Below are 26,477 nucleotides of genomic sequence, written 5' to 3' on the forward strand. Positions count from 1 at the left end.
AACTTTTTTTCGGCCGGGGCATAAGTAATTGGAGGTGTTTCTTCATTGAGTGGTGACAGACGTTGCATCGGAAAATCTATAGTACTCTCTTCAGAACTGTCAGCAATGGTTGACATGCTTTGTAAACGTTTAAGTTGGGGAGTCTTTTGCGTACAATTATCGAAAAGGGAGGGTGACGTTGGACTAACGATGTCCATAATCCTTTGAGAATCATCGACTGAGTTTTTCTCACACGAGCTTGAGACCCCTTGTTGTAATAAATCATCTGCTTTTTCTAGGTTTCTTATTCCATAAATTGAATCTAACTGATGTAAGTCACGAATTGTCCCTTCCTGATTATCATAAAAGGGGACGGTTGAACAATCCATTTCATACAGTGATTTCAAAGTTGAGCTATCGAGAGAGGAGGGGTCTGAAATAAATTCTCTTTCAAGTCCTGGAATAAGGTCGATCGGTGCAAGATTTCCGAGAGTGGATCTGGTTTCTGATAAAAAGAGGAACAAGTGATCGTAGACGTATTTTGGTAGCATAATCTTATTAATGCTCACCCACTGACTGTTTTCGCGATTTTGTTCAATGACGGCCGCACACCGACGTTGATAATTTTCTAGAAATAGGTATCTGTGGTGAAAAAAGCCTGTTTTTTGTAGAATCATTACTGAGAATACCATTTTTGTCTAGTAAAACGAACAAATATTTAGAATTGAACAAGTTTGAATTTGTAAGTAGCACAATACTCAATTAGACTAGCCTTTAGCTAAACAGAGACGTTTACAGGGTGTGGTGTCTAGTACATGTATTTGAAGAATAGTTGTTTGTGTATGTGTGTGTGTGTGTGTGTGTGTGTGTGTGTGTGTGTGTGTGTGTGTATAGGTGTATTTGTGATCCGAGAACTTTTGCATGTATGCAGGGTTTTACGAGCTTGTCTAAGAGCAAACATAGTAGCAAATGAATCACAGCAAAGAAAATGATTCATTTCCTAAATTTAGACTATTGAAGTAGGTTGTATTGATAACGTTTAGTTAAGCTGTGACATCGGCAATTGAAAAAGATTGTGCTTATTCTGACTATTCTTTATCGATTTGTGAGAGCGACAAACGAACTGTAAGGGCTTATGTGAAAACTTATGATAATACTGGTACATACGTGTTCTTGACATTATACAAGCGCAATGAAGTTGGCGATATGAGTTTTAGTCAACGAATATCTTTGTCTCTATCAGAGTTTCAAAAACTTAGCAGTAAAATTGACAAAATAAAGCGTTTGTTGTCGAAAAACCCGAAAAACCATCAGTTTCATCAGAAATTCAAGGAACCAGATGAAGAGCAAAGAAAAAGTACTGCGCGAAAATCCTCAGGAAGATTGAAAAAGAGAACGATTCAGTCAGATGAGGAGAAAGAAAATTTGTCACCTACTGAAAACTGAAACATAAAGTGAGATCGTGTTCAGAGAATTGCTATTCGTTTTCCAATTATCGCAATATGGTTGAAGCTATGTATGAACAGTCTCCAGAATTTTTCAGAAAATTTCAAAAGTCCTTCAAGTTTTGTATTTCTAATACGTTGCCCGAATTCTTGTTCTCTCCAACAAACAAGGAAGTTAGTTATGCTTATTCAAAGCACTCAAGGGATAACACATGCACCTTTAAAAATGGATTTAATTTTGACAGTCAATTTCACTATCACATTCTGATTGAAATTGAAAAATTTTCAGCCGAAGACCGAAAGTCATTGACGTCAAAACTCTTCAACGTTCCATGCCTTTTTACATGTTTTAAAGAACTCATTTCAAATGTGGAAGATCACGTTGCAGTGGGACCCATAATGGATAAATTGACTGCAGCGGTTTTATACAATAGTCATCACAGCCTGGAAACACCGTGCCGGCGTTCCAAGAAGAAATTACCACAAGTTTGTGTCCAATGGAACTGCAAACGGACTCAACAGACTCAAACTAACTTATTACCTTTTGTTACTATCAACCGTATAACAAATGTTCTTTATAATTCTCCTCATGGTGCAGTTTTAAGTAGAATTTTAGACATATTACAAAGTGGTTATGGAGAGTTTGATTTCAAGATTGATGACTACAGATTCCAATTTTCTATGGATAGTACTGTTACTAACTTCAATTAAAATTTTCCTTGGATGTTTTACCTCTTGTAACTTTGGAAAAGAGTGGTAAATTTTCAAAAGTTAAATTACAACATGTGTTTACTAAATCGCATTAAATCATTGTCATTCATGAAAATCAATGATGAAAATTTAGAATCGAACAAAATATGAGCTATATAAATACAATAAAGACCACAAAGAACAGAGTCCATGGGTTGAATAGGTTGTGATTTGAATACTTCAATAATTTGTAAATACATTTGACACAATCGCTTGAAAACTTCTTGATAGTTTTCGAGAGAGTATCCCAGGGGGTCGGCAAAGTACACGTTGTTTTGGCGTCTGCATAATAAAAGCCAATGCGCTCCTGATTCTGACGATTCGGATGCATTAACAATAATGAAACTCTCTGGTTTGAGTCCAGGAAAGTTGTCAGCTGCAAAGACACCCAAAAATTTATGCTTGAGATGGCAACATTTTCGCACAAAGTTTAAAATTTCAAAACTATCCATGTCCTGGGTAAGTTACCAGAGCATTTTTTGTTACTTTACGGTCCGAAGTAATATAAAACGTAGAGTTGCGTTCTCCTAATAGAAGAATTTCTACATTGTCAGCTAGTGCTCGGGAGAATGTGAGATCAACTGATATTGAACAGTTGGTTAGTTCTGGATGAATGAAATCGTGAGAAGCTTCCTGAGTAGATGTAAGATCAAAAGCCATAATGAAATGATTATCATAATCTCCAAGAGGAATACCATGTCCTGTGCCCTTCTGTAGAAAATCCAAGGCTTCAATTGTGTTGTAGTAAATTCGTTTACGCTGTGTTGTTGAAATAGGAGTGCCTACAATAGGTAAACCGTTACGGTATATAGTGACTTCGGATAAATTGAAAGCTCGGTAATGAAAGGGGTTTGTCCTGTTTGTACCCAGGTAAGCTTGATTAGTTGTCATTGCAATTATCATCCGGCGTACTGGTTCTTTCGAAAATACATCCTCTTGACGCCAACTTTGAACACCTGTTGTAGCCAAAAACGTTCGAGGTAGAACTTCTGTGAAACCATACACAGCAGGTGTCTTCATTAGCTGTTTTTCAAGTGTTCCCAGAACATTATCAGTAATTTTAATTTTTCTAACGTATAAGTTGGCTTGTACTATTTTAACTTTATAATGTTTAGCTGCTGCTTCTGCTATGGTTACAAATTCATTGGAGCTCCTTCGGAAAGAAAATCGTAGAGTTACACCACTCAGAAGATGTTTATCACATGTTAAAATGTCACAAGCCGGCTTACCAATAAAAGTGGCTTCAACTGACTGTGAAACCAGTGCCTTACGCTCACCAACATCTGTTGCACGGGTATCGGCGCCGTCAACTTTCTGAGGTTCGTCTTCGTAATAATATCCTTGACAGACCAACCAAGTGTTTTTAGCACTGTCTCCGTGAGAAAATTCAGTTTCAATGAATCCCTTGTGTGCATAATTACCATTTGTGCTGGAAATTTTAATACCATTAGCCGAAACAGTGCATTCAGAGAAGAGGGAGTGAAGGGTATTGTTCACAAAATATGGGGTATCTCTATTGGCGGCTTCAGTTCCTGCTCGTAGGTCAGCATCATTTGCTTGGGTAATTTTACATTTGATCTCCAAAACAATTTTCTGAAGGTCAATAAAGTTGTTTCGATCACCCAATACCTCAAATTCTAAGACTGGGCCATCGGGCGAGAAAGATGGTCCAATTTTTTGTGTGAAAGCGTTCTCGAAAGTAACCAGAAGCGGTGGTTTCTCGAAAAGATCAAGAGTTGTGTGTGTTGCCTCGGATGGTAACAGGTTAGCAATCATTGTTCACATTTGAGAAAAAATCAGAGCGACTGCGCGTGACCTGGTTTTTCCGTGAAATGTTTGACGTTGGTACTTTTGTAGGAGATTTGTTTTTTCTTCTACTTACTTTTGAAAACCGTGCTTTTTTCCACTCCCATATGGTCTTTTGACTCTTTTTTGAACTGATTTTCGCCTTCTTGCGCGGTAAGCTCCCATTGAACCTCCAACTTGTTTCCGTAGAGTTTTCTTGACGGTGCTTTTGAGCGCTTGTTTGGGTGTTTTGCGCTTGCTAGCTACCTCAATTAACTCGGGAGCAGCCTGAAGTAATAACTCTTTTCCAATACGTTTAACAGCAGGTAGCACAAATTTCCTGGCAATAGGTAGGGCTGCTCTCCCAATTCCAGCAGCAAGAGCACCGAAACCACTTCCTCGTTGTCTATAGTGTCCCGAAAAATAAGGCGATACTGCTTGTTGCGCGTAGTATGCCTCCATACAAAAACTATGGGTAGAATTTTTTAAAGTGTAAGGTCAGAATAACTTTTCCGGTCCCTGCAAATGGGACTAAGTTACCTGTTTCACTGCGGAGTTGAACTGCAACACACTGAATACTTTTTGTTAACAACTTTTTGTAATCCAAATTACTGAATACTATTCTGTGACTGGGCTCAACAATGCCAATGTTACCGTTTTTCAATCGTCTTTTTGTGTCAATGATTCTCAACAGAGGAACTTTTGAGTGTCCCACGTGTTGGTAATCGATGATATCGAGGTAAATAAACATGAGTTCAATTCCAGCCGAGAGGTCAAAAGGATAATCTGAGTCGTGTTCATTTAGATTATTTGTCAACTGCAGATGAGGCTTTGACTTGAAGCCAATGTGGAAACCTGTCCCTCCGTCTTGAGATCCTTTAAAACCGAGCAGACTGGGAATTTGCGGCGTGGGGAACGTTATTCCCTCTTCTTTGTTTTTGAATGTTATGTTGACATGACCAGTTACTTTGTTAACTTTTGCTTTCATTTCCAGCTTCAACTGATTATTGAGCTGTTGAATCAATTCTTCAACATTTTCGTAGGCCCCTTTCAAAACACTTCCTCTTTCTCCAATGTATGATTTACTAACAGTAAATTCACTGTTTGTTCGGTTTTCTAGTTTCTCTTTTTTTCTATACACTCTTACCTCTGTGTCGACAACATTATAAATAAACGCAGGAAAAATTACTTCACTCAGTGCCACGCGCCAGTCGCCTTCCAGAATGATTTCTTCACTAAACAAATTTTTAAAGTTTGCTAGCGTGTTGTCTGTGAAAACACCCATAGAAGCAGACGAAACAAGATGAACTGTGAGTTCGCCTTCTCCAAAATCTCTTCGACTCATTGTCAGAATCGTATGATAACTAGAACTTTGTTTCGTTGTCGTATTAATTCTTCACGACAACCTTATTCAACTCCGCTTCGTAAAATTTCCCCAGAATTGGTTCAGCGTTTTTGTCTAATAAACTGTAAGTTGGTGGGTTTTTAGTTGGAATGTCTATTATTTCAAACAACTCATCGGTAAATGTTTGCTTATAACCTTTTCGAAACGTTGTATCTGCTTTCGAAATCCTCACTAAATCTCCAACACTATATTTAGGTTGTTTTTTCATGCAATATGATGCATCTGTTGTGAGAGAGCGTAAATACGGCACATCTCTTTTTGTTATCTTGTTGGGAGCCATTTTGGTAACCCTGTTAGTACGACCATTAATAGTGTTCACAAAATCTTGTAGCTTTGTTATATAAGAGTATGTCCATTTGTCCTCGAGGTATCTGTAGATTATGTTTTTTAATGATCTGATATTTCACTCTGCAAATGCCGATTTTTTTTCGCTGTGAGTTGTGTAGAGTTCTATTCCTTTTTTCTCACATAGATTTTTGAACGAGCCTTTGAATTCTGTTCCTTGATCAACCCAGACCTTCTTTGGTTGCTTCACTTTTATCATTTTTTTGAATGCTTCCATACATGTTGTAGCATACTTTGACTTCATTGGTTGTACACGTAAATATCGAGATAAGCAATCGACAGCAACCAGTAAGTAATTTACGTCTCCATTGTACTTTGCAAGTTTGTCAACGTGGGCCAGATCCAGAGACCAGATCTCATTCAGATCAAACACTTTGACCTTTAATCGAGGAAATTTTTTACGGTAAGTTTTGTGTTTGGTATAAGCGTTTTGTGTGTGTAAGAAGTTTTCAACTGTCTTTTCTGGGAGTTTCGATGCCTTTTGAAGACTTTTTACACTGCCGTATGCTGCCGGACCCTTTATGTATAATTTTTTCATTCTTTCGTCAGGCGCTACAACTTTTGACGTTTTATTTGAACGTAAACCATTGCTTGATTCCTCTGGTGGTTGGTGAGGTGAAGAGGTTATCTTTGGCGTCGTTGAATTTATCTTCTTCTTCATCGTCCTGGGTCTTAAATTTGGACTCATTTTCAAGTGATATTGTATTTGTTTCACTTCGCGTGGAAGTTGAAGGTTTTTCGTTTTCTGACCTCAATTGAGTTTTTTCAAGTTTTCGCCTGACTACAGCTTTTGCGTATTTATTAATAACCATCTCCTCTTCAATGTCAATAGCATTCAAAATGTTCTCATAGGGAGTCAAGTTTTTATCTATTCTCTTTGTTGGTTGTTGAATGTTGTACAAAAATGTTGTTGCCTTCAAACCTGTGTCGCCAAGCGATGTCAAAACAAAGTTGCCGCTGATTTCATCAATTGTAATTTCATCAGAATTTTTAACAATTTCGAGTATATTTCGAACCCTATCTAGTTTATGCCCTTCGAGAATTGATAAACCAAAAAGTACTTTTTCGTACTGTCCTGAGCTCTGCTTTTCATCTGGCACAGTTTCAACAGATTCCTCTGCTGACTGCTCAGGTTCACTTTCTAAGCCAAGATTAACTGTGTCTGAACTCTGCTTTCGTGTTTAAAAACGCTTTAGAAATGACAGCTGATGGTCCTTGTGTCTTACTTTTGGATCATTCAAAATTCTGCCAACATACGACTCATCTTTTTGTTGCATTCTCAGGTACCGTTTTTTTGGAATCAGAATAAACTCTTCTGCTGTACTGTTTATTGACATTTTTTAATTTGTAAGGTAATTGTAACAGAAGAAGATAACTTGTTGCACTAATTTGAAACCCAGCTTAGAAAGAAATACTGCTCTCCTCCTTTCTGCTGTATTGGACTTCCGTAGGATAATTTTTGAAATTTTTTCATACTTTTCGATTTTTTAAATCCCAACAGGTACTACACCTTTAACTATATTATATAAACATTCAGTTATTAAAACTAACACTCTATTGTTACGTTTCGATCTCAAAGTTTTCCTCAGCTGTGACCTTGTTAACTGATTCAAACGTTTTAGCATATAAACTTTTGTCTCTCTCATTGCTCAAGGGTATTTCATCGGGTTGTGGAGCTGGTAGGTAAAATATTGAGGGTCCAGGGCCGGTAATATTGGAACAAAATCTTAAAGTTTCTGATGTTTTGGGATTCAGGTCTATTAAAAAGTGACCGAACGCTTCTTTTGTAGACAACTGATAACAATGACGAAGGAATTTTGCGAGATTCAATTGTCTTCCCAAGTAATCAACTTGTTGAACATCACGAGGGGACTTGAACAAAATGATATGAGTGGTATTCAAGTCAATTGTTCGCGACCATCTACTTTGCTGGAACAAATTGTGTTTTACATAAATGGTATCTATGTTTTTATGTCTACCAGCAGTTGCCAGCTTTACAAATGTTTTGTCGCTGTAAATTTCTTCGCATGAGTCATCAAAGATAAGCAGACAATCTTCTAAGTCTGCGAGAAAGTCAAAATTTTGAAAACGTAGGAATTGAATGGACAATTTTTTCTTCATAAGAGGAAACTGGGTTGAAAGTCTTTATAGCAAAACACAACTTTTGAAAAGCGTGGCTGAAAAGTTCCCCGGGGTAACATATTGAATATCAATTGCGTTTTCCCAGAGCCAGAAGGTCCTACAACAGCCATGAAAACCCTGTCTTTTGTTGAAATAATTTTGTTCATAATCTGGGGTTGGGTAAAATGTAACCGACTAGACTTGACAGAATAGATATCCATACTGATGTCTCTTCACAGGTAGAAGAAGAGAAAGCTAGTTTGATTATACAAAGTGTCATCAGCGAGAATATGACAAACATTTGAACAAAGAACACAACCTCTGACCGGGGCAGGTTAATATTATTACAGAATTTCCACGAACTTCTTTCGCTCTCATTACTGTCATATACAAAATCTTGAACAACATGCGAAGAGTCAATTTCATCAATTGCATTGTCTTGATCCATTTCAATTTTTATAAAAGTTTATAATAATTTACAAAAGTTTACTTTTCTTCATAAAAGATTTGATAACGAACAAAACCAGTTCTCAAGTCTTCTTCGGTTTCCACTAGACGACAGACGAAACATGCAGGTAAACAGTTTGTTTTCTCGTAATGAATAATGCTTTGAATTTCTTCCGTTGAAAGAAATGATATTAGAGCTGAAGGCAAGGAAGAGCTACATGGTTCCATGATTTTTCCAATTGGTTGTTTTGGAACCAGTATTAACTTGGGCGGACTGAGTTTCTTTAGACGAGCGTTCTGGTTGCAATTGTTGCTGTTGTTGTTGCTGCTGCTGTTGTTGATGGTGCTGCTGTTGCTGTTGAATTGGTTCGTGTTGTTGGTGCTGCGGTTGTTGAATTGGTTGTTGTTGATTATATTGTTGGTAGCACTGATAGTCGTACTGCAGCTGCTGCTGTCTGTTACAAGTTGTTGGCTGTGCTCCATGATGATTTCCTCTAGTCTGATGGAAGAATATGAATTGTTCAAGTATGGGCAGAAATGTTGCAAAGTGTGCTAACTCTTCTTGAGATAATACGATTTCCTGCTTGTGCTGCAATGTCTGGTTTTTGAAACTGACTTTCTCGTATTTAATCACTGATGTCAGAACTTGACCCGATGTTGTTATCCAAGTTGAGATAGCTAAATTTGGAGATATCAGTGTTTCCAACTTCGAGGGATTTTGATTCGTAATCTGATGTTGTTTCCAAAAGTTGTAACTGCTCTGGTTGTTCATCATTAGCTTGTTCATCATCATCAACCAATTAAAGAAGAAATTAGCTTTTCGGCGAGCACAATGATTCAGGAGTTTGCCAGCTATCCTGCTAGGGTAATGGTTTTCACAAATGTTTACAATCTTTGAGTTGTTGCCTCTGGCATCAAATTTTGGACAACCAATCAGATCCAAGTTAATGACTTTACAGTCGAGCAGGTTTGCCAAAAACTCTGACTTTTCTTTTCCTTTGACATAGTATACAGCTTTCGGGTTTCTCAGTTTCACGCTTTGTAAAAGTTGTGTAAGATAAATATACGGGTAGACACCATGTTCCCAATGTAGACCATGAAGATACTTGGTGAGCCAATTAAATGCTCGCTGCTCAGCTGGAGGCAATGAATTGAATGAGCTAGGAGGAAGAAAAAGAATGCAATCTATATACTCTTCTGTACAAATTGCCAATTCCTTCACAATAAAATTTTGTTTTGAATAACGAAATGTTTCACAGTCAATAACAACTGCTCGCTCTCTCAACATTCTAACAAATGAAAAGTGATAGGTTTGAACAGTTTTGTATACCAACAAAAAGCAATTCCTGTAATATGCCCTGCAAAAGGGCTGTTAACGTCACATGGTAACATGTAAGCATAGCCCGGTCCTTGTTTGTAGTACTCTTGAATGTATCTGGCTGCATCATGTAGAATAGCATGCAGTCTCAATATTTTCGAATCTTTCAGAAAACGATCCATTGATGAATTATCTATTCCAATCAAACCTCCATAAGGTCGAAGTTTCATAGCAATGTCAAAATCAAAGTCTGTTGATCCGTTGAACAAGGAACACGCTGCTAAAAAATAGTTGCGTCTTACAGAGTTGTCAGGATAAATTTTTTGTAATGATAAATATGTTTTGTGAATGATTTCCAGGTCATTTGTTGTTAAAACAGGTTTGGTAAACAACATTACACACCGTCTCTGAGCAATTGTTGTATTCGGTGAATTTCATTCCAATAGAAGTAAAAATAACCGTAGTATTGCCACCGGCCGCGTGCTTTTTGATAAATTGTTAAATGAAGCCTCGGAATATTTTTGGAAGTAAATTTCTTGTTGATACTTAGAACAGTCTTCCTCTCAACACCTAGTTCCGTGCAAATTGTTTTGAACTCGTAGTAGCAATCGTATCTTCTACCCTGAACAATTTCTGTATTTTCCAAGCAATGCTGACCAATAAAAACTCCGTCTGCTCCACAAAGACTCTGAACTAATTCAAATGTTAGTCGAAAAATTTCAACGCAGTAAAACTTCTCCATTCGAACTCGAACACATTCTGAAGAGAGTAAGCTGACTGTGCTTTTCCACCGGCTCAGTACAACCGTTTTTAAGTGAAAATTTCTGTCATGAAATAATTAAATTCTCAAAAATTGTTTTGAAGAGCTATCATCTTGTTTGATACACCAATCACCAATCTTTTTCAAACTATCTACAGCTTCAACAGCTTCAGACGGAGTCATTTTTTGAAATGAATGTTTTTTTCCACGGATTCAGTTTCTGTTTCGGAAAAAATTGAACTATATTAATGAGTAAGAAAACATGTCTGATACTAAAATGTTCTCACTCTACTGAAAACATTTGCTCAACAGAACAAAAAACTCTCCCTTAGTCTCTTGTTAGACTTTACCACCTCTCTGCGAATGTGGTAAGGCTGGAGACTGGGTGGGGGGTAATTGAAGATAGTGTTTCTACTATCTTCAATTACCCCTCACTCTGGGCCTCCACCCGGAAGATGTATGGAATCTCAGCTTAAGCCTAAAAAGCTACAAGCTGGAACCACGCATCTTCCTTGGGCAGTAACACACATCAGTCATCTGAACTCCAGGTGAAAGGTGTAATTGTTACTCTCCACTTTGAAAAAGCAAATTGCTTTTCAAAGAAATTAAACTTTTCATAAATGAATTAAATACATCTTCATTATATTTCTCCAATTAGTTCCCTGAACCGCTGAACCTGGGGGGGGGGAGGAGGCGCTCACGTTCAGAGCTGATTGTCTTTGAGATCTGCAAACCGGTGCTAAAAATATTACACAAAATTTTATCACTTCAAAATTCATCAATTTTTCAGATTTTCAATTTTTTTAAATTTTTTAAATGATGAGGCTCACCTGGGCTGACGATGACAAACATTACATAACTGCTACTTCCCAACAACCCTCTTAATACAAAACATTCCCATCAAAAACATCAAGAATTCAAGAAAAATACCAAAATTGTGTATTACTGGGCACGCAACGGGGGGGGGACATTTGGGTGTTACTGTGTTCGCAACGGGGGGGACACGAAAAATTTTTTCGAAAAGTTGATAGCTTTTGGCGTTCTCCACCGCTCTTGGAGAACGCCAAAAGCTATCAACTTTTCGAAAAAATTTTTCGTGTCCCCCCCCCCCCCCGTTGCGAACACAGTAACACCCAAATGTCCCCCCCCCCCGTTGCGTGCCCAGTAAGACACCTTACTACTGAGGTGCTTCTTAATTTTCCTATTGGCCGAGAAGGCAAGAGAATTAACTCTTTTTATCTCACGGAAAAATTATTGAAACTCCAAAAAATAATAAAAATCTAAAAAGCTGAGAGCATCAACAATTATGGTTTTCTTGGGGGCTTTTTATGAGACTCTATTGTCTTTTCCCCTGAAGCAATCTACTTCATCTTTATTGAACTTGGGGGAAAAGATCTGTATTGCAACTGTCAAAAGCAGAAGCAATTTAAATCCAAATAAACTGTGGTTTTACAGGCCACCTACGTTAAGCAAAGTACGTTTTCTATCCTGGATATAAACGAGGAGATCCAGGCCTAAAGTTGTGTTATTTAAATAAGTCGAACTGAGTTGTTTAAATACTTGTGTACCGGTAGTCTTAACAAGCGTTAGTTTGTTTAGCGCGCGGCGAAAGAATGGTTAATTAGCGCCTAAATACGTTTGCTCTAATGCTGGATTAATTATCCGTTCATTTGTAACGGCTTTCGTAATACTACAGCTCACCCCGATTTTTAGTAAGAAACAAATTTAATAAATTTATCTACATCATACAAAAGTTTTAAATGAAAGTCAGGTAAATTATGAGTTCTGTTCAAGTTTTCGTTGATTGAGTTGAGATGGCGGCAGTCATTTGAATTGGAGGTGGCAAATGTTGGTTGGTTGCGACAGGTTGTAAGAGTTGATTAGTCACGAGGTTTGATAGCGTCGTAATATAAAACCAATCGCAAAGGGCGATAATGTTGGGTTATAAAATCAATCGCAAAGGGCGATAATGTTGAGTTATAAAATCAATCGGAAAGGGCGATAATGTTGAGTTATAAAATCAATCGCAAAGGGCGATAAGGTTGAGTTATAAAATCAATCGCAAAGGGCGATAATGTTCTGCTTATATTAATTAAAAAATTCTGGTGGCAAAAAGACTGGGCTTGGTACCGGACTGTTTCCGTCGTCCATAATATCGAAAACTTCCACCACTTCGTTTCTTGTGTCATCCTCCTCTGTAATTGATAGTTCCTTTATCACCTTTTTCTGTTTTCGTTTCTTCTTCTTGAGTTTTGTCAGTTCAGATTTGAGTTGCTGTACCTTTTCAACCAGTTTTTTGTTTTCAATTCCTAAATTCTGATTGGCTGTAGTAATTTCTAAGTTTTTTCTCGCATACACTTTATTAATTTCTTTAACATTACTTTCTTCCGTTTTTTTACTTGCTGGGAGACGATGTACTGCCTCCGCCAATAGTAATCGCTTGTTATCTTCTCCTTTTCACTGCACTGCATTTGTAATCTTTCAAATCTAATCTGTAACTCCTGCAGTTCGGTTTCTTTAACAAATAATTCCTGTCGGAACTTGGAATTTTCCGAAATTAGTGAAGCTTCAGTGACTTCTTCGAAGGCGTCCGCAGGTGTCGGAAAGGCAGTCAAGTGGGCATAGGGGAAGTTGACATAGGAGTCTAGCTGATTATTTCTGGCAAGGTAAGTGTTGTTTTGAGTGTCTCTGTCTTTGATTCCCCAAACATTCATTGTTTCTGGTAATGAAATTTCTGTCATAATGGGCAGGTTTTCGGTTTTTGCAAGAAATTCTTCGCCGGTTGAGATGTTCTGAACCTTAATCTTGTCCGAGATTCTGAACTTATTGGTGTGGCTCTTCAAAGCATACTTCAAGTTTGTCAAAAATCTGGGATTCATGGGATTTACAGCGTTTTCCCTACTTTTCTGTATTTTCAAGCAGTAGGCGATGACCTTTCGTTCTTTATCATTAATGAGGTCATCAATGTTTGCCATTTTTCTTATTTTCTCTGCGTGACTGCTTTGTTGGGGATTTTGGAACGGATACGATCTTTTCCTGTTCACTTGCCAGTTGTTTGAAGGATCATATTGGTCCTGTTGTTCTCGCATTGGTGGAAATGGCGGAGTTGATGTCGGTGCTTGTTGTTTTACTAGGTTGTGATGTTGTAGTGTTGATTGTTGGTTCGATGAAGATGGTGATTGCATATGAGAAGCAGCGGGGATGTTTGCACTTGGGATGGTGTGCTTGGAGCTCATTTTGTGACTTTTGTGGTTGAGGTTTAAAATATATTCATTTTATTAGCCTGAGTCATTAGTATCACACATTATGGCTTCTTAAGTTTGCAATTCTATTGCTAATATAAAAAGTATTCTATTGTAAAAATGTTTTTGTAAGGTTTTGTTGCTAACAGCTTTACTTAAAAATTATAATGCTAAATGCAGTTGTTATTAAAGTTTGGTAAAAAAATTTTTGTTTTGCTAAATGCAAACTTTAATAAAGGAAGGGGGGCAATAATAAAAAAATTTTTGTACTTATGCCAGGCGGGCAGCCCTGGCACAAGTTCGTCTTTCTCCGCTGCCCGGAGGTGTGAGTCTTGGGGCGTGTGTCACACTAACACGGCTGCAACGACCCGTGCAGCTGGGGAGACAACCTTGCCGAGCTGAAAGAAAGAAATTTTTTTGGGTCATTTTCGGAAATTTCAGTTATCGTGTTAGTGTTCTGAAATATTTAGGTTCAAAAGCCAGGAGGCAGGCTGGAGAAAGCTGAGGTAACCCCCTCCCGGGAAAAAGTTAAAAGGGAAAAAAATCGTTTGGACTTGAGTTGTTTTTGGATTATTAGACAACGTCGTCTAAAAATTTTTTATAAATGGGACATTTTTTCTGCTTATTTATACATACTCGACAGAATCGATGATCCTCATGTTGGGAAAAATGTGGGTTTTTTGTTACTCCTAATTCTGTTTTCATTTTTTGCATAAATTTCATCAGAAGTAGGATGTGATCAGGACGGGAAGACAAGATCGAAGACAGATGGGACATTTAGGGTTTGGGTATCTTTTAAAAAGTGCCTTTCTGCAAGGAATACGTACATAGTGAGGATTTTCTCTGAGAAATTGCTTATGTAGTTTTTCTACAATAAAGGTTTGTCGTGAACATTTGGGGCAGATAATGTCCTTATGGGGATAGAACCAACGGAAACCGTCAAGTAGGGATTGTGAAAGACCCATTTAGTGACTGTTTTTTTATTTTCCTAAGACAAAAACAGGAAAACCTTTGAGAAACTGCAGGATGAGATTAATGAGGAACGATATGGCAAGCAAGGTAATTAGGATTAGGATAAATACTTTTGTGGATAGGTCTAGATTAGTCATTTTCAGTATCTGGAGAAAATTTGGCGAATTGCGGAAAGGAGGTAGTGATTAATAAAAAGGGATATTGCCAATGCGCATAAGAGAACAAATAGACGAATAAACAATGTTATGGGTGGCATTTTGTCAATACAATGAGTAGTGTAGAACTAGAGTGAAGGATGTGACTTGCTCCTGGTAAAAACTGAGTTGAATTAGGGATACCGAGTGGATTAAACTAAAAACTAGGGAAAGAAGTAAAATTTTGGATGTTCTTGGACGCATTTTAGATTATGTGATTGTTTTTTCGCAACGAGGGCATAACTTATAATCTTCTACGCAAAATTTACAAAAGTTGACGGGCTCATTATCACTGTGATGAAACGTTTTTGCAACAGAATATTGAAATCTTGTTTGTTTGCAAATATCACATTGAAACCAGTTAAAGATTGAAAAGATAACATTAAATTTAGAGCATTTAGGACAAAAATCATAGCCCCTATCTTTTATAACATATTGGTAACAGAGCAGACACATTACGTGGGGTAGTTCGTTAGAGGGGTTCTCGTGTAATTTCTTGAAAACAATTGTTTCGCGTCTGCAGCATAAACAAATTAATGAAACCGGTTTGGATTCTATAGTATTGGTTTCTTTGTCAATTGTGTTCATTTTTGAAAGATTGTTATTGGAGGGGATTATGTGACTGGCACGGTTGGCGGATTTGGTTGTTAATTATTATGGGATTTTATTGTTTGGTCTATTACTATTATAACTATTAACATCAAAAAGTTGAAAGGAATACTTACAACTACGAGAAAAACGGTTAAAACGAAAGAGAAGGCTGTAGCAATAATCATGAGGGCCATTAATAAAAAATCAAGTAATGTGGGGGTAAACATTTTGGATTGTTTGTGAGCGTAGTTTTGAATCGAGGATTTTACCACGGGTTGTTTGCTCAATTGTTTGTTTGCATAAAAGGCATTTAGTACTTTAGAAAGTCATACACTGCAAACAAATTGATTGTTGTGGGTGAAAATCTCTGAAGTGACAGTGGCTATTGGATAACTTTTTGACTTATTGACAAGATTCGCACTGGAAATAATGGCAATGACTAATTGTATAAATGGGAGTCACGCAAATGGGGCATTTAGGATGGTTCCAATATTTAAATAACTAATTTCTGCAAGGAATGCAAGCAAAAAGGGGGGGTTGACCGTTTGGGTTTTTGTGCAATTTTTTGAATCGACGACAAGGGAGGTAACAAATAGGGCATTCGATTTTTGGGGTTGAGTCAATTTGTGGTTGCTGAGATAATATTTTCAAAACGTTTCCCGTTATATGGATAAATCAGATTTTTTTGGGTATGCGATTTCTAATCCATGATGTTCAAGTTCGTTAGGGATGGTTACATTTAAATCTGTAATAGCAAAAAAGAAATTCCAGTGTTTCTCGTTTGGATAGATGTAATAATGATTAATGGTACCTGTGCTTAGGAACATATAAGTTATTTTGATACATGCTTTATACTGTATTAAACAGATAGTGAAACATCTTTCTGCTTTAACAATTTTAACTTTTTCCTTACCAATGAACAAAATCATTTTTTTTAACAATTTGGAAAGAAATGAGGGAAAAGGAACAAGTTGATCAGAAAAAAGGATAGAAATAATGAGCAGGGAAAAATTTTTTGGGGAGAGAAAGCTATGTGAAACAATTTACTTTACTGAAGAGCGCCCAAGTAAAGTGCTCTTCGATATCAATGAGTGCTAGAAAGAATTCCCAGTGCATCATTCCCATGCTGACTCGAGTAGAACCTTCGCATCCACGTTCGTAGTCAGTATACCCAGTGCAATGCTTCCCGGTAAAAATGGAATTTTCCCGATAATTTTCCCGATAAATTTCCTTGATTTCCCGGCAGGAAAATTACCAGGAATCCCACCGGGATTGACATTTAATGGTAACTTACGGTAATTTCTCGACATCGTTACCGGGATTACCAGGAACTTTGTCGGGAAATTACCAGGAAATTCGGGCATCATTTCCGGAAAGTACCAGGACAACCAGGTGATTACCGGGAAGTTACCAGGATAAGCAGGAAAATCTTTCAGGAAATTACCAGGATACGCGGGGAAACTTTTCAGGAAATTACCAGGATAAGCGGGGAAAACTTCCAGGAAATTACCAGGATAAGCAGGGAAACTTTCCAGGAAATTACCAGGATAAGCAGGGAAATCTTTCAGGAAATTACCAGGATACGCGGGGAAACTTTTCAGGAAATTACCAGGATAAGCGGGGAAACCTTCCAGGAAATTACCAGGATAAGCAGGGACACTTTCCAGGAAATTACCAGGATAAGCAGGGATACCTTGCAGGAAATTACCAGGATAAGCGGGAAACCTTACAGGAAACTCCAGGACAAGCGGGGATACCTTGCAGGAAATTACCAGGATAAGCGGGAAACCTTCCAGGAAACCCCAGGATAAGCGGGGAAACGTGCCAGAAAATTACTAGGACACGCAGGGAAACCTTTCAGGAAACTAACAGGATAAGTGGAACAGAACTACGGTTCAGTTGTAATACTTTATTAAATATTTGAGCACATTGATCAATTTCATTGCTAGAATTACAATACCGCTTTACACTCCACAATACATTAGTATCAATTGTAATTTAGTTCAACGAAATTTATATCAAATCTTGGTAAGTTTTGTTTTGCAGAAATAATGGAATCTCAGTCCACCGTGCTGCAGTTCAATCACGTGGAGGCATCAGGTTGAACAAAAAATTTTGGGATAAACTCCAGACACTTTCCACACTCCAGAAAAATGGGGTCTCGATAAACTTCAACAACATTCATTCACAGCAAATCTTACATTAGCGATTTTCAGCGTTCGCATTTCGTGCTGAACGCCTGTCTTCTTTGAATATTGCAAAATCTTGTACACATCTGTTTAATCTTACAAGGGTCTTGCAAGATATTGCAAGTGGAGCCTGAAAGACTCTACAGGGTAGATGTTGATATGCAAGACTATTGCAAGATAGGCGTGAGTTTTTTCATATTTATTTGATCAGTCTATACGTTTTTTCACAGTCAACAGTCTTTTTATCAGCAGAAAGATGACGGCTGGCACTGATAAGTAGCCAAAGAGTATATTTGATCAAAATTTAATCTCTGGGAGACTATGTTGAAAAAATAGCTCTCTCAGATGTACCAAAGTTTGATTCTATCAAGTCAATGTTCGCAAGTTTTCAATCCCAAAAAAATCATTAAATTTTACGGAACAGCGCAATTGCAATCTACAAGAAAAAGGTTTTGGAGCAAAAAAAAGTGCAATTGTGTTAGTTTATTTTATAAATTGTATCTACATTTTTGCATACTCTTTGACAACATTTAACGAGCTACTGAAACACGAATAGTTTCAAATTAGTTCAAGCTAGTCAATCAGTTGGGGTCCAATTTATTGTTTGATTTAAAAAGCCAGGTTCACATATTGAATGGCTAAAAACTTGCTAAGTAGATTTTGACTAAATTTGCGAGATTATAAGTTTTTTTTGCAACTTTCTTTTTCAAGCGATTCAAAAAAATTTTGAGATGTTTTTAATTACTCTCAAGCGATTTTTGTAGCAATTATATTAGTCCTATCGGTCTTTTTTATCCGATTTTTCGCTTGACCGATTTTTCGTCTGACACTTTTGACTTTTCGTCCTCAAAAACTGGATAAACATGTAGCACTCAGCGGGCATTAAGTGCTCTTAGAGCCTCAGATTTGTTTTAGCTCAAACTATTTTGGAGACTTATACTTTTGGTGTGATGGGCGGTTCTTTGAGGTTGGGATGAAGACAAAATTACAAAAATTGCATAAAAAATTCCCTAAGTTCATACAACATATCAAAACTTTCATAGCTCTTCTCGATCTGTCCAAAAGCTATTTCTCAATGTACTTAAACTGTGTTTTCATTTCCAGCCAGGATTTCGTGGTCAAAATTTTTTTGACTAAAAAAACCTGCAAAGATCTCACAAATTTGCGCAAATTTTGAGGGTATTTTTACAGAGAATATTCTTATCGCGCCATTTTAAATATCTAATAGGAATAGTTCGAAGTCTTACCTATCTAGAGTATTCATAAATGCAACTGAACAGGAAAGATAGCACAAAAGATTGAATTTCCAAATGATACTGATAAAGATGAAACGCATTCTTGCAACCTTCGTTTTGAAGCAACTGAAAAAATTGAAAAAAAAATAAAAAAGAATTTATGGATTTTATATAGCTCGACGTGAGAATCAACGCAAAAAAGCAACAGTCATTTTAAAACTATTGTAAATTATAGACAATTGAGTACATGACATAATTATTACGCCTCGATGAAGTACAAATAATTACTGCAAAATCATTTTCTTCTTCAATTTTTCAAACAAATTAATTAATATATACGAGAACACATTATAGGCTCAATTAGCTGTATGTTGTTGCACAATAAAATCACATGAAAGATTTCCCAGAGAAGAATCAGTTTTGAAGCTGTTCCCAAAACAGTATTCCCAATCTTTTGATAATCCGACAGAAATTGGCTATATTGCAATACCTAGGCTCAAAAATGGTTATATTGTAGTAACCTGGCAGAAAAACTGTTATCTTGTAGGAATCTTTTAAAAAAGGTTATCTTGAAAGAATCTGACAGAAAAATGGCTATCGTGAAGGAATCTGGCAGAAAATGGTTTATATTGTAGGAAACTGGCAGAAAAATGTTGTCTTATTGGAATCTGGCAGAGATTTCTGGCAGAAGATGCATCGTCTTGTTAGAATCTGTCGGAATCTTCCAGATTCCTGAAAATAACCAACCATCCGTTCTCGACTAGGGAGACCAACTGATATAAGCCCTCCAAGGTTTGATTCAACAAAACTATAAAATATTCAAATAATTATCCATTATATAAAATAAAAATGAACTAAATTTTGTTCGAGGGAGATAATCAAACTGTATTTTAAGCACCACTGCTATTTAGACACAATCTGCGCGTGTATTTTTTAAAATTAAATAAAATTTAGGCAAATCTAATTTGGGAAGCAATTTTATTTTATTTACATTTTTTTCGCTGTAGAGGCATTATAGTTTGAAGTTAAATAAGAAAGGTTAGAAACTGCAGGTTTCTTTGCAAGCAATTGAATTTCTTGAAACACTACTAAAATTGGTAGTTTTCGTTATCAATTGTTTTAATTAGTGAATCTGTTTCAAGCAAAAAAAGAGGTTTTGCGGCCATTCATAATTGCTCCCGATAAACTTTTTTTAGCTAAATCTATAATCCTGTTGGTCTCGTGATTACAATTGTTTATGATATTGATCACTGGACTTTCCGTTTCGCTTAATTTTTTTTTAAACTGGCTTATTGGATCTCTAAGAGAAAACATATTATCTATGTAGGCAACTTAAGTAGGCATACTTTTACATGATAGCCAGTTCAATTTACTGAGTTTTAAAAACCCCATATAGTATGCGCTCAATATCGTTTTAACCATTCACTCTTTTCCCTGGCACAAATTTACACTGTTCAAATAGTTCTCTTCCGATTAATAAAAGGCCCCCTCGGCTAAATCTACAGAAAAAAACATCCAATTGCCTCTCCTTAGAGAGAAATTCATTCAAAACAACCTCAGCAAATCTAATCAGCTGCTTAATCAAGAAAAGAGAAGTTTTGTTTTCGTTTTTTTTTCGCCATTTTTGTGATTTACTTGTCAATTTCTATCAGAATAATTGTTTCATTTCCAAAAAAATTGGTTGACATTTAAGTTAATTATTTTAATTCTCAAATACATTGGCAACAAGTTTAGCCAAATTGACCCCTATTAATTTCTCTCGAACACAATTTGTACCAACTAGCGCCGTTAGTCTTTTTTGTGCAACTTTGTGCAACGAATTTTAGGCTGCTTTTTGTCTGTCAATTTTTTTGTGACATGTATTAGGGGGAATCTATAAACTGCTGGACTCAGAGGAAACTAAATTGACGATTAGCATTGGAACAGTTTTTTATTGTCCTTAATCAAATTTCAATACTGTGATTTTTGAACCGCATTTAACTTGCTATTGTATTTTTGAGTTGGGAAGTCTGTTTGACGTAAACGCATCAAATTTGAAGATAAATTCCAACGTTTCAAACTTTTAATCAAACAAAAGCCGTAAAAATTCTAAATTAATCCTTGACAAGCAAGTTTATCTCCAATAATTCTATAACACTCCTTCTTTTTTTAAACAAGAAAAATTAATTCATTCATCATTATCAGCAAACGTTTAAATTAATTGAACAAGTACTCATATAACCCTTTTAGTTGTGGTAATACGAGAACTATTTTCAGTGATGTCTAAAATGCTTTGTTGAAGATATAATCCTAAGATTAACAGTTAGTGCGTTTTCATGATTAAATGCTTTGCTACCCGGGTCGATGTTTGGCGGTTAATTTTCGTGAGAAAAGCGGTGAAATGCGGTGAAAAAAAATTAAACACGTATTTCTTACATCTTTTTCGGTGAATGAGGTTAATCCCGGTGAATAATTTTTTACCGCGATCTCAGCATTCTTCTTTACACGGGTTGGAAGCTCTGCTCTCCTGCATGCCTTCAACTGTTTATTCCACTGCGCCAGCTGTCACTTCCTTCGTTGATATTTCCTGTGATTTTAAACCAGATTGAGGAAACGTTGGAAAGCAATTGCGGTGAGTTTTGGTAAGAACTGCAATGAATTTCTTGGTGAATTTTTGTAAGAAATGCAGTGAAATGCGGTGAAATATTTTTATTCACCGCACTCGCCGCACTCACCGCTTTCACTGCGTTTCTTACTTTAATTTGCCGCAAAAGCTGATGCGTTGCATATTTGTAAGAAATGCGGTGAATTTTGCGGTTATATTTTGTAAAAAAATGCAGTGAAAAGCGGTGAAATATTTATTTTCACCGCATTAACCGCATTTCTTTCATTAATTTTCCACAAAAACTGAACCATTGCATTTTTGTAAGAATGCCGTGAATTTTGCGTTGATTTTTTGTAACACAAAAGCGGTGAAATGAGGTGAATTTTTTTATTTTCACCGCATATCTTATAAAAAATTCACCGCAATCGTGATATCCATCTCCAATTGCATGTCCTACCAGCTGAATTAATTATTTCAAAGTTTAGTATATTGAAACTCCACAGAGACTTGAATCAGAGAATAGTCTCAGAAAAATTTAAAAAATATGCAAACCTGCTGCAGTTAAAACAGAACAAACGGACAAAACAGCTGATAATAAGAACTGCAAAAGTATACGCAGCAGAGTAAAAGATCTTTGATTTTGAAAAGCATACAAAAATGGAATAAGTTACCCTTCAACATAAGAGGGACGGAGAACAAAACTCTTTTCAAAAGAACTTTAACAGAGTTTTTGCAACGTCAGCTTGAAAATTTTCCTATAGATAGACAGTCAGGATGATTCGTGTCTTATTTTTATATTCAGTGGAACGATTAGTGGAACGATTAATGGGTAACATCAATTAATAACCAGAAGATTATTGTATAATTTTGATTATTTCAATAAATATTCCTGATTATTCTGAAGGCATGTAAACTTTAACCTTTCGGTTATATTATTACTTTCCACCGGGGAAAAAATTACTTCAAACAATTGAAATTGCCCAGTGAAACGGAACCTGAAAATAATGACAACTCTGGCAAAATCAATTTGTGTTGGCTCAACTGGAAATTCCTTATCAAGAACTTGATAGCGGGAGTTTTCTCGATGAATCATGATAAGATCTTGACAAGATTCAACAAGAAGTATTCTTCATGAAAATCTAAGATCTTATCAAAAACTTTAAATAGTGAAAAAAAAAGATAATTTCGTCTAACCTAGGAAAACAAGAAGTCAAGATAATCAGTTTTTAAATCACATTTTGAAGCCATGGTTAGAAGTCAGAGTTTTTTGGTATCAATTTGTGGCACCTAAAAATTTGTGGCACCTAATTGTTTGGGTTTCAGGCACATCTCAGAAAACCTCCCAAAATTCCTTCCCAAGATGCTGTCGAGCGACTGAACAGAGAACTATTATCTCGACCTGAATTAGTGGCAATCTTCCAATATCACTCACAATATTTCCATCACAGTCTCTTCCACCTCTTGAAAGTTTATTTCTTCCGGTTTAAACCAGGTGCGGCAAATTATGTCAATCACGTTGAGAAGTCCATCAGACAAGTCTCGGAAGAAATTGATGTTATTGAGCTGTTCTTTTTTATGCTCTACGTAGGTGGTAAGCATGGCTGTTATTTTGGACCAGCGCCCCCTTTCGAAATACTGAAACATCGGTTAGGTAAACTTGCCAGTCTGTCCAAAGATCGCTTGAAGAAGTTGCCCGGAACAAGAAAGAAAGGAACAAGTAAATGTAAAGATAAATATCTGGAGAAGAGAAAGCAGGCAGAACAACTGAAAGCTGAACGTGAGAACTCAAAGGAATGGGGCAAATACACGCCGTTACAACCAAGCCCACTTGTCACTGATTCCAATAATGATGCCACAAATAGACCCAGGACTCGCGGATTTCAGGCTAATGTGTATGATGCTAATTGGGATAGTTCCGACTGGGACACAGATTCTGATAGGAGTACTAGTAGTTCTCGAAGTAGTAGAACTAGTCGGCAGCAACCAACCAAAACATCTGTTAAAGCTAACAATTTCTTGTCTCGTCGACAACTTGGAGGTCATAGTTCGCCGTCAAATTTTTCTCAGAGCAAAACTTTTGGCTCTCTGAAGTTCAAACCCGATTATAGTGCTCTACCTCGGTTGAGAGGTTGACTGTCTGGAAAGAGAAATAAAGTTAAGGAGGCGAGGCAGTGGGGGGGGGTAATTTCCTTTACAGTAATAACAGTGTCGAGTCTATCAAATTTGGCTGGGCTGCTACAGATCACACAATACGGGATCTCTTTAAGTATGCCAGTCAAACTTGACAAAAGATATAACAAATCGAAGGCAAAGATATATGCCTATGACCTGTCTGTGCTATAAGTCTCAATTTAAAATAGTTGAGGGGGCTGAAAGTGTTTAATTTATAAAAGAGTAAATATAAAATTACAGTTTACTAATTACTAGTTATGTAGTGGTGAAACCAAGATGAGCTGCAAAGCGATCGTTCAGATGTATAGTTGTTCAGTTCGTGACGGCAAAAAAAAACAGAAATAGATGTTTAAGTTCTTTAAACACATTAATTCGATTATCTTCTTGTTGAAATTTTCAAGTTATTTATTGAAAAAAGGAAAGCAGTTGTCTGCTGCTGATCTCTAGAAATTGTTTCTGTCTCTCTAATTTTTTTCCGTCCCACATCGCTGAGAGAATTTACAATTTCATCTCAGCTCAGTTTGGGCCGATAGGGAGCGAATCACAAACTCACGTTCATAGTGAGGTGCTTCTTAATTTTCCTATTGGCCGAGAAGGCAAGAGAATTAACTCCTTTTTATCTCACTGAAAAATTATTGAAACTCCAAAAAATAATAAAAATCTAAAAAGCTGAGAGCATCAATTATTGATTTCGTAGGCGCCTGTTTTCTGCTTTCCCCCTCTTCTAAAACCGCAACAATTATGGTTTTCTTGGGGGCTTTTTATGAGACTATTGTCTTTTCCCCTGAAGCAATCTACTTCATCTTTATTGAACTTGGGGGAAAAGATCTGTATTGCAACTGTCAAAAGCAGAAGCAATTTAAATCCAAATAAACTGTGGTTTTACAGGCCGCCTACGTTAAGCAATGTACGTTTTCTATCCTGGATATAAACGAGGAGATCCAGGCCTAAAGTTGTGTTATTTAAATAAGTCGAACTGAGTTGTTTAAATACTTGTGTACCGGTAGTCTTAACAAGCGTTAGTTTGTTTAGCGCGCGGCGAAAGAATGGTTAATTAGCGCCTAAATACGTTTGCTCTAATGCTGGATTAATTATCCGTTCATTTGTAACGGCTTTCGTAATACTACAGCTCACCCCGATTTTTAGTAAGAAACAAATTTAATAAATTTATCTACATCATACAAAAGTTTTAAATGAAAGTCAGGTAAATTATGAGTTCTGTTCAAGTTTTCGTTGATTGAGTTGAGATGGCGGCAGTCATTTGAGTTGGAGGTGGCAAATGTTGGTTGGTTGCGACAGGTTGTAAGAGTTGATTAGTCACGAGGTTTGATAGCGTCGTAATATAAAACCAATCGCAAAGGGCGATAATGTTGGGTTATAAAATCAATCGCAAAGGGCGATAATGTTGAGTTATAAAATCAATCGGAAAGGGCGATAATGTTGAGTTATAAAATCAATCGCAAAGGGCGATAATGTTGAGTTATAAAATCAATCGCAAAGGGCGATAATGTTCTGCTTATATTAATTTAAAAATTCTGGTTGCAAAATGACTGGGCTTGGTACCGGACTGTTTCCGTCGTCCATAATATCGAAAACTTCCACCACTTCGTTTCTGGTGTCATCCTCCTCTGTAATTGATAGTTCCTTTATCACCTTTTTCTGTTTTCGTTTCTTCTTCTTGAGTTTTGTCAGTTCAGATTTGAGTTGCTGTACCTTTTCAACCAGTTTTTTGTTTTCAATTCCTAAATTCTGATTGGCTGTAGTAATTTCTAAGTTTTTTCTCGCATACACTTTGTTAATTTCTTTAACATTACTTTCTTCCGTTTTTTTACTTGCTGGGAGACGATGTACTGCCTCCGCCAATAGTAATCGCTTGTTATCTTCTCCTTTTCACTGCACTGCATTTGTAATCTTTCAAATCTAATCTGTAACTCCTGCAGTTCGGTTTCTTTAACAAATAATTCCTGTCGGAACTTGGAATTTTCCGAAATTAGTGAAGCTTCAGTGACTTCTTCGAAGGCGTCCGCAGGTGTCGGAAAGGCAGTCAAGTGGGCATAGGGGAAGTTGACATAGGAGTCTAGCTGATTATTTCTGGCAAGGTAAGTGTTGTTTTGAGTGTCTCTGTCTTTGATTCCCCAAACATTCATTGTTTCTGGTAATGAAATTTCTGTCATAATGGGCAGGTTTTCGGTTTTTGCAAGAAATTCTTCGCCGGTTGAGATGTTCTGAACCTTAATCTTGTCCGAGATTCTGAACTTATTGGTGTGGCTCTTCAAAGCATACTTCAAGTTTGTCAAAAATCTGGGATTCATGGGATTTACAGCGTTTTCCCTACTTTTCTGTATTTTCAAGCAGTAGGCGATGTCCTTTCGTTCTTTATCACTAATGAGGTCATCAATGTTTGCCATTTTTCTTATTTTCTCTGCGTGACTGCTTTGTTGGGGATTTTGGAACGAATACGATCTTTTCCTGTTCACTTGCCAGTTGTTTGAAGGATCATATTGGTCCTGTTGTTCTCGCATTGGTGGAAATGGCGGAGTTGATGTCGGTGCTTGTTGTTTTACTAGGTTGTGATGTTGTAGTGTTGATTGTTGGTTCGATGAAGATGGTGATTGCATATGAGAAGCAGCGGGGATGATTACACTTGGGATGGTGTGCTTGGAGCTCATTTTGTGACTTTTGTGGTTGAGGTCTAAAATATATTCATTTTATTAGCCTGAGTCATTAGTATCACACATTATGGCTTCTTAAGTTTGCAATTCTATTGCTAATATAAAAAGTATTCTATTGTAAAAATGTTTTTGTAAGGTTTTGTTGCTAACAGCTTTACTTAAAAATTATAATGCTAAATGCATTTGTTATTAAAGTTTGGTAAAAAAATTTTTGTTTTGCTAAATGCAAACTTTAATAAAGGAAGGGGGGCAATAATAAAAAAATTTTTGT

General features: G+C 36.7%; 1 protein-coding gene across 1 annotated transcript in view; it reads left to right on the plus strand.

Annotated features, from left to right (window-relative positions):
• Nucleotides 1-16,441: 16,441 nt before the first annotated feature.
• Nucleotides 16,442-26,477, plus strand: part of LOC142346183 (uncharacterized) — a 30,510-nt gene continuing 20,474 nt past the window's right edge. The window contains exons 1-3 of the mRNA XM_075398693.1: nt 16,442-16,508; nt 16,791-17,101; nt 22,686-23,400. Of these exons, the coding sequence (XP_075254808.1) occupies nt 16,442-16,508; nt 16,791-17,101; nt 22,686-23,400 (1,093 nt within the window). The remainder of the gene's footprint in view (nt 16,509-16,790; nt 17,102-22,685; nt 23,401-26,477) is intronic.

The sequence above is a fragment of the Convolutriloba macropyga genome, chromosome 9, assembly GCF_964194025.1.
Source record: "Convolutriloba macropyga chromosome 9, txConMacr16.3, whole genome shotgun sequence".
Classification (NCBI taxonomy): domain Eukaryota; kingdom Metazoa; phylum Xenacoelomorpha; order Acoela; family Convolutidae; genus Convolutriloba; species Convolutriloba macropyga.